The sequence below is a fragment of the Aptenodytes forsteri genome, unplaced genomic scaffold (genome assembly GCF_000699145.1).
Source record: "Aptenodytes forsteri isolate BGI_AS27 unplaced genomic scaffold, ASM69914v1 Scaffold84, whole genome shotgun sequence".
NCBI classification, from domain to species: domain Eukaryota; kingdom Metazoa; phylum Chordata; class Aves; order Sphenisciformes; family Spheniscidae; genus Aptenodytes; species Aptenodytes forsteri.
Window position 1 is genome coordinate 1361102 of NW_008795492.1, and position 8035 is coordinate 1369136.

General features: G+C 42.3%; 1 protein-coding gene across 1 annotated transcript; it reads left to right on the forward strand.

The window, feature by feature from the left end:
- Positions 1–538: 538 nt before the first annotated feature.
- RPS15A (ribosomal protein S15a) lies at positions 539–4010 on the forward strand. The gene is made up of 4 exons (XM_009281629.2): positions 539–745; positions 937–1016; positions 2528–2613; positions 3875–4010. Exons 1-4 carry the CDS (start codon positions 613–615, stop codon positions 3966–3968), a joined length of 393 nt encoding a protein of 130 aa, XP_009279904.1. The 5' UTR covers positions 539–612; the 3' UTR covers positions 3969–4010.
- The last annotated feature ends 4025 nt before the right edge of the window (positions 4011–8035 follow it).

Sequence of the window (8035 nt, forward strand, 5' to 3'; positions counted from 1 at the left end):
CGTAGCACTGCTGGCGGGTTCTGGCGGTGCACTGGCCCTGTTAGTACGTGGGGCGACAGTACCAAGTCATATCGTGCTTTGCGGTAGTCCGGGTGCTCTTGCCTTTATCACGAGAATGCAAGAGTTGATGTCCGGTTTCCTTTTCGGAGTGCTGTGTTGCCCTTGCATCCTGCAATTTTTTTGCAGGTCAGCAAGCCGAGAGGCATCTGTGGTATTTAATACCACGTACGGCCATGTAGTTTTTGAACAGGGCTAATGCTGCATAATTGGGTTTTGTAGTCCGAAACTATTCACCTGGGGAAGGTGTCATACTGATGACATGTTGTCTAGATGGTGGGTTTTAAATTTTTGTGTGTGCATGTTGATAAAGCTAAGTTTAAATGTGTGTGTCAGGTTCCCTAACTTGTCATGATAGTTGTGAATCCTCTTGAGCATCCCTGAGTATGCGATTTCATCTGCTTTTTAGCCTAAGAAGGCTTTTTAAGGTTTAACGGAACTTCCTGTCCATCTTAGATCTTTTAGGTCTAAAATTAGCCTTAAAATGCATTGCTCAGTGTTTCTGTGCTGAAAAGCTGGTGTGCGTAACTGCCTCTCCTCTTCCCTGCAGGCACCATGGTGCGCATGAATGTTCTAGCCGATGCTCTCAAAAGCATCAACAATGCAGAGAAACGTGGGAAACGCCAAGTTCTCATTAGGCCGTGCTCCAAAGTAATCGTCCGGTTTTTAACTGTGATGATGAAGCACGGTAAGTCTAGAGTGCACAGCGCTGACTTTTTTCTCATTCATGGTTTCCATGGATGCTGTTGTGTTAAGGTGCTTTTTGACTAAAAGTAAATCAAGATGCTTGAACTAGTTTTGTACAGCATAGTTGATTGAGTTGTATTAATGTAGCTAAGTATTATGTATTTGATTTGTCTGTTTGCTAATCTTTTGTAGGTTACATTGGTGAATTTGAGATAATTGATGATCACAGAGCTGGGAAGATTGTTGTCAATCTCACAGGCAGGCTCAACAAGGTAGGATGTGTCTTCCTGAATTCAGTTCTCTAGGAAGGTGTTTAAATGAAACTTTTTTTTTTAATGTTTGCCTGCTCCAGTTCTGAAAGAATTACTTGTAAAGAAGGTGGTGTTTATTGAATCCAGGTAAATGAGAGTGATATGGGTATTATCAGTGGTTACCAAATGCTTGTTAATTTTTCTAGATTCATAATGGTATGGTTGACTAATTAAATTTCTTTTAAACTCCGAATATGTAAGACACTTTCAGGGAAGTCTGCTTGCAAGTGCTGTGTGCTTCTCTCTCTTTAAAGGCTTTCTGGCTACCTAGTCATTCCTCAGTTTTCTTTGACGATTAAGCTGTCTAGAAGACTTGTCTTAAGAGATAGGAGCTGAGTTGCTTTCCAGTTGATGTTTAGTACCTGTAACTGTTGAAAAGACAAGCCTTTCTCCTGCTGCTAGATGGGCTTTGCTTGCAGCTGAGGGAAAGTTGAATGTTATGTTAATTAATGCTTTTTCAGTTCCTGGGGCATGTGAAGTATTCATGTGTGTTTTGGAAATTTTTTAAATGCTTTTGTCTCAAAATATTGAGCTGTCTAGTTCTGTGCCAACTTGCTGTGCATCGTTGTTTCCAATTAAGCTATTCAAGTGAGAGGTGGCTCTTTAGTAAAGAAGTAAAAAAATTACTTGGTCACAATATGTTGGGGGCTGTCTCCACAATGAACAAATATTGCAGCTGAAAATGGCTTGAGTGTAGTAGGCAGAGAATTCTGGCACCACCCAAATTACTAGTGTTACGTGTCTGTAATAAAAATAATGTATGTCGGGTTTGAGTACAGTGTTCCTTGAACTCTTCTGGGATGATTTTGTAACAGAACTTCCCGGGCGCAGCTGGATATAGTGTTTCTCTCAATAGTTGCAATAAGGGAACAGCTGTTTGGTACAGAAAAATACCCATCACTGCAGGAAGGTGTGCTTCTGTTTTGCTCTTGGATATTTATTAAGATAATTGGTGGTAGTAGGGGTCGCGGTCAGTATACAATTAACTTGAAAACTTCAATAACTTTTATGCACGTTAATTTCTCCCTGTTTAAAATCTACAGGTATTTTTTGCTGACTATGTGTGATGATTAGAAGTAGATTATCCTTGAGTAATAGCAGGATTTTTGATGATACAGGATGCTTAATAATCTTCAGTGGTTTATAGTATGCTTTTGTGCTCTCCCAGGTCTAGCCATTGATTTGTTAGTTTAGCTTCAGCAGCAGTGTAAGTGACTCTGTTTAAGTGAGGAGGAAGAGGCAAGGCTAAGAAAATAACAGCTGAATAGCTGTGTGAGAGTCTCAACTTACCTGAGAGGAAGCGCTGTTTCATGTTACGGGTAATGGAGCGTGCTTCTTGGTACTCTAATCTTTTGTTCCCAAAAATACTTGAATTGCAGTTGTTAAATTCCTTCATGCAGTGAATTGGAATGACAAGTGTGCAAATCCAGTTTATAAAGTTCTTCAGTTTGTAATGGAATTCTGTTTTATAGTGTGGTGTAATCAGTCCCAGATTTGATGTTCAGCTGAAGGATTTGGAAAAGTGGCAGAACAACCTACTGCCTTCACGTCAGTTTGGGTAAGTACGGAGAAGAGTTAAATCCTTGTCGTATGTGAAAATGTGGGGGTTTTTATTATGCTTTCATACTGCCCAAGTTAGACTCTCCTGACACCTTCCCTCTCTGATCAATCTGGAGATAGATACCAGTCTAAAAATCCATCTTCCATATAAATGCTCTTTTTAACCAGTTTAAGGGGGCACTGCTAAGCAAGGACCTATTTTTGCTTGGCTTTGGTAAATCCTGGTTTCACCATTTCTACAGTTTACTGGGAAGATAGGACTTTCCTCTTACTCGTTTTAACTTTATTAATGGCCGTTTATAGATGGGGGAGGAGTCGTGTAAGTTACCAGGTCAATGGAAGTAGGTCATACTACTTTAATGTAAACTTCCTGATTGTGTATAAATTGGTTAGATATTAAGCGATGAGAGACTCGAAGCCTCTGTTAAACAAATGTCCACTACATAGAAAATCTTACTATTACGCAGTGTATTTTTCCTTCCCAAAATTCACTGAGTCAGGAGTAATAAATCTCGGTGCTCCAGGATGACAGAGCTAGAAGAGTCTTCAGGGGCTCAGCCAGTCTGCCCTGTCAAAGGCAGGATTAACGGGTCCTTGTCATTTCTGTTCTTAAAGCTCCAGAGATAAGCCGTTTGCTTTAGCTGTACCTATATAGCTTACTAGTATGTGTTGTCATACTGAGATTTTTAAGACTATTTATAGAGTGGTGGGACAGGAGGTTCTCAGACACGAAGCTACGTGGATGAAGTATGCTGATAACGCAAATGTTGGCGTTAGCAATGACTAAGGCTGCTTCAGTTGTCAGTCCAGATCCTCATCTGCATCAGTGCACGGTGTTCAAAACACTGAGAGACAAAGCGCTCGGAGCTGAGGAGCTGTCTGGCACCCTGGCAACTCTACCTGCTCTGAAGAAAAACGTCTGCTTAAAATAGAAGCAGACTTTGCTAGAGACTATCAAGTTGCTGCTGCTACAACAGCTGGACTGACTTGATGGTGGGAATGCGCAAGAAAACAACTTGCTGAGACTTAGGCAAATATTTGGAGAACAGAAGCCTATAAATGTCCTTTGTGTGCTGCAGAGTCGTACTTGTGAGAGGAGTTTTTTTCATTGTCTGATAACCTGATCTTACTTCCGTTAGGCCCATTCTTATAGAAACGTATCTTACTCGTGTAATCCAGAAATGAAGGTAGTGCTGTCAACTCTGCACGAGCATAGAACAAAACTTACGATAAACTGAACATTTGTTCTTTCTTAACAGGTACATTGTACTGACAACCTCAGCTGGCATCATGGACCATGAGGAGGCTAGGCGAAAACACACGGGAGGCAAAATCCTGGGATTCTTTTTCTAAAACTTGTAAAAAAAGAGGATACTAATAAATTGTTCAAATGGACTCTGGTGTTTCCAGTCGGTATTTTAATGACTTCGAACACTCCCTGTGATAATGCTTGTAACAGACAGCTCTTCAATAGTGCTTAAGTTCCAACTTTACTTCAAACGACGTTTGGGTTCCCCACCATCCCTGGTCACAACTTTTATTTCCGTTAATGATATAACATACTTTTAATAGTTACCACTTGAATGACAGTTACAGGTCGCTATACAGAATAGCTTCAGCAGGGGAACTCTGATGTTAGACTACATACTCGGCTATTGTGCAGTGGGATCGCCTCTTAGGTGTTGGATACACGTGTCTCCATAGTTACATCTGTGTGACTCCATAGTTTCACCTTTTGGCTGAATAATAGAAGGTGCATTGCCAGCAGGCATTTCCTGTTTATGGTTTGAAAAGTTACGAGATGTGGGATTGTGGAATAATTAAGATGGTTGAAGTTTGATTTCGGATCACAAACTTGTTCCACATCTTGCAGTGTAAGGAGTAACTGAGGTAGAGAGGTGAATAATTTTTTTTTCTTCAAATTTCTACATTGAAAGTCCTTCGAAACATCAGAGTTTTGGGTAGGTAGTTGCTGTGCAGCTGCTTTGCATGTTGCCATGAAGACGTAACCGTTAGGGATTTCTTTCAGTTTTTAGAGCGAGGAAATAAGGATAATGTTTAGTATTGAATGAGCTGTTGGTCTTTGTTTCAGGCATCTGATGTGTGGCAGCATAATGTACTTGATAGGGAAAAGTCAACATTTCTTTCAAAGCAGTACACAGAGCCGGTGACTACAGCTGAAGAGCTACTTGCAGATGGTAGAGAATGGGAAGCAAGCTTCTGGGCTGATTGCATTGTCGTGTAACAGCAGTTGGAAATGCCTTGCCTTACTTCGATTTGTTTGGAGTCTTTATTAGGAAGGAGCCTATTGAAATGTAGCAAGCCTGTTTCAACACGCTTTAAAACAGCTGTTGAATTTGTGGTTCTCCTGATATAAACAGTTGGAAACAATTTTCCTTCTTGGTGGTACGTCCTGATGCTTGATATGTACAGTTGCTTGAGTTAGAGGTATTGTGCCTTGAAGGTGATACTTCATCGCAAAGCTTTTCAGAGAGCCTTGGGATGGAGGTGACTGTCTTCAGGCACAAAGTCTTTATGTAACCTGTTTCAGTTCAATCTGTTACTTTTTGTGGAGAAAAGGAGAAAGTGATACTGCTAAGCAAACAGGTCTTAACTCTTTAAGGTGATACTTACTGCTAAGCAAACAGGTCTTAACTCTTTGTAGACGGGCAGCACAATCTCGCCTAAAGTGGTGGCTCTTCTCTGAGGAACAAGAAGCTAGCAACAGAGCTGTGAAAGAGTGCTTACAGTAAGTGTTCTGGTGGTGTACTCTAGCATCCCGTAACAGACTTGCAGCTTGACTGGGAAGAGCAGAGGAATAATAAAAAAGGCTAGTTTACCTGTTTTGTCTCAGTCACGTGCTGGTTACGGTCACAAAGTATGGACTGCAGATGGCATCAAAACATTCAAATGTGATCAGTATGGTTCTCAGTTTGATTTGAAACAAATTTGCTTAGCTGAAGATAAAGATGTGTACGCTGAATTTCAAAAAGTAGTTACGAAGTCAAAAGAAGTCTGTCTTGACCCCTTTTTTTACACTTTTTTTTTTCTATCCTTAATGGAGATAATTCTGCAGTACTAAGCACTGATACATAGACGAGCTTTTGTATTTCTTGCTCAGAGTAACCCTGAAGATCATATCAAGGTTCTACTGTTATTTTTTATAAAATTTTGATTTTTATCAGTCTGGAATAGAACACACGTTTCTGATACCTGATGGAAGGGCAGTGACACTTTAAGGCTTCCTTCAGATGAATTTACTATGGCTTCAAGTTCCCTGCTAGTTTGATATTCATCTTTTAAACCAATTTTATACAGGACACGCGCATGAGTTTTTCTGAATGAGTTTACCTGTGTACGTCCTTTACTACCGCAGAGACTTCTGAAGTAAGAGAATTTCTGGTATTCTCAGTTGACGGACCAGCTGGGAATAGACTTAATTTATTTCACAAGCCAGCCCAATGACTTTTGTAGAATTACTAAATGGAAATCAGAGCTCCAATGTAAAAAGAACGACTTGGAGGGAAGCATGCAGCAGCAGATGCACCTTTTCCACAGTGTATCTAACGAATGTGGCTACCTACTGGCTTACCACACATGGAAGCTGGTGGGGCTGATCCGAGTTCATAAGGTGATCTCTGAGCTTGCACCTCACTGACGAGAGCTTTACTCCTGGGCAATCGCTGCTGGCTGAGATCCAAGGAACTTCTGAAGTGGGCCTCGGGAGCTGACACGCAGGATTATGACGTGCCCTGCCACACAACTGCTTTAAATGGGTTTGCAGAAATTCTTATTCTCAGACATGTTTAAAATCTGAAAGTGGTATTTTTTTAAGCCTCGGTGATGTTTTGTGAGCTGAGGGCATATGCCTCGGGAAAGCAGTTTGTAGGTAAAAGTTAACTCATTTTAGGTAATAAAAGGATTAATAGGGAGAGGTGAGAGGGAAAATGGCACAAAGCTGGAAGTGCAGTACGGGTTGCAACTGGCAATCAAGGCAAAAAAACACCTTTAGAGAAGGTGTTTGGTACCTGTGGAGCAGAGGGGGGCGTTAATGATGGAGGAGTCCCCTATGGGACAGAGGCAGTTGACCTTCGTGTGGGAGAAACTGGGAGGGTGGGTGACACCTGAGGAAAGCGTCTGTGCTGCAGACCCCTGAATTATCAAGCTTTACCCCTGGTGTTATCCTGGATACCCTGCAGTCTAACACTGAACGAGTCTGGAAGTGATTGTGTCACCTCCATACCCTTCTCGATGTAGGGAGAAGTCCTGGCCTTTTGGCTGGAGGTCTGCTTCTAGTTGCTAGGCCAAATCTGAACACCTAGGTCCGTGTGAGCACGGCCGCTTGCCCGGCTGTTGTGCTGTGGAGAGGCTAGTCATTACGGTATGGACAGTGTATGGTGATGCTGCACTGCCTATAGTCCCTTCTTATCAGCTCAGCTGATCACAAGAAGGTAAGCATCAGTGGTCCTAGTCACAGGTGGTAAAATGGGGTCAGAACTTAGAGTTGTGAAAACTACTAAGTCAGAAGTAGTTGGGAGAGGGTTGGTGACCTGTCTGCGGGGTACAGCCTGGTCTCGCTTCTGCTGTCAGATACATGATCAGTACTTCTGGGTGCCGATTGCCATTGCTCCTTATGCCATTGTTTAAGAACAGGATAAAACACGTTCAAATGCCTGCCGTGCGTTAAGAGAAATACCTATTTATTGTTGCAGTGGGAAGTTGTCAACAGATGGCAGCACCCAACTTTGAATCGCTGGAGACTGAGGGCGATCTGTGTGAGAGGAGTCCCAAGAGGGCTTTGGCGTTGCTGCTGGTCTCCCTGCTCCTCCTGCAGAGCTAAATATCCTGACTTCTCCTGTACTCTGGTCCACGAAGATAATTTTTTCAGTCTTCGATGCAATAGAGCCTGAGTTAAGATAATACGGGAGGTGAGCATAAGTATGGATCTTCAAAATACGGCAACAGGGTAAAAAGCCTGGTGCATGGCAATGGCTTCACTGGAAACGCGCTTTCTCCTCCTCGTCCTTTTGTTTGTTTTTTGCCACAGGTAATTCAATCAGCTCCGTTGCCCTGAATGGAGTGTGTGTTTTGTTTCTCAAACTCATGTGCCAATTACTTGCACCAGAAATGCAAGCAGTAATTCTACCTTGATCTCCAATCTCTGAACAGTTATCTTAGTGACTTTCACGCCTACTGGAGTCTAGATGAAAGCCAGCAAGGACAGACAAGGATGTGTGTGGTGGTGCAGCAGAAAGCAGGGAAAGAATCATAGAATCATAAAGGCTGGACAAGACCTCTAAGATCATCGAGTCCACCCGTCAACCCAACACCACCATGCCCACCAAACCATGTCCATAAGTGCCTCATCTACATGTCTTTTAAATACCTCCAGGGATGGGGACTCAACCACTTCCCTGGGC

Excerpts from the sequence above, each read along its gene's own strand:
- RPS15A (XM_009281629.2), top strand. The coding sequence starts at position 613 with ATGGTGCGCATGAATGTTCTAGCCGATGCTCTCAAAAGCATCAACAAT. Across the intron at positions 1,017-2,527 it reads TCACAGGCAGGCTCAACAAG|TGTGGTGTAATCAGTCCCAG; the intron begins GTAGGATGTGTC and ends TCTGTTTTATAG. Across the intron at positions 2,614-3,874 it reads CTGCCTTCACGTCAGTTTGG|GTACATTGTACTGACAACCT; the intron begins GTAAGTACGGAG and ends CTTTCTTAACAG.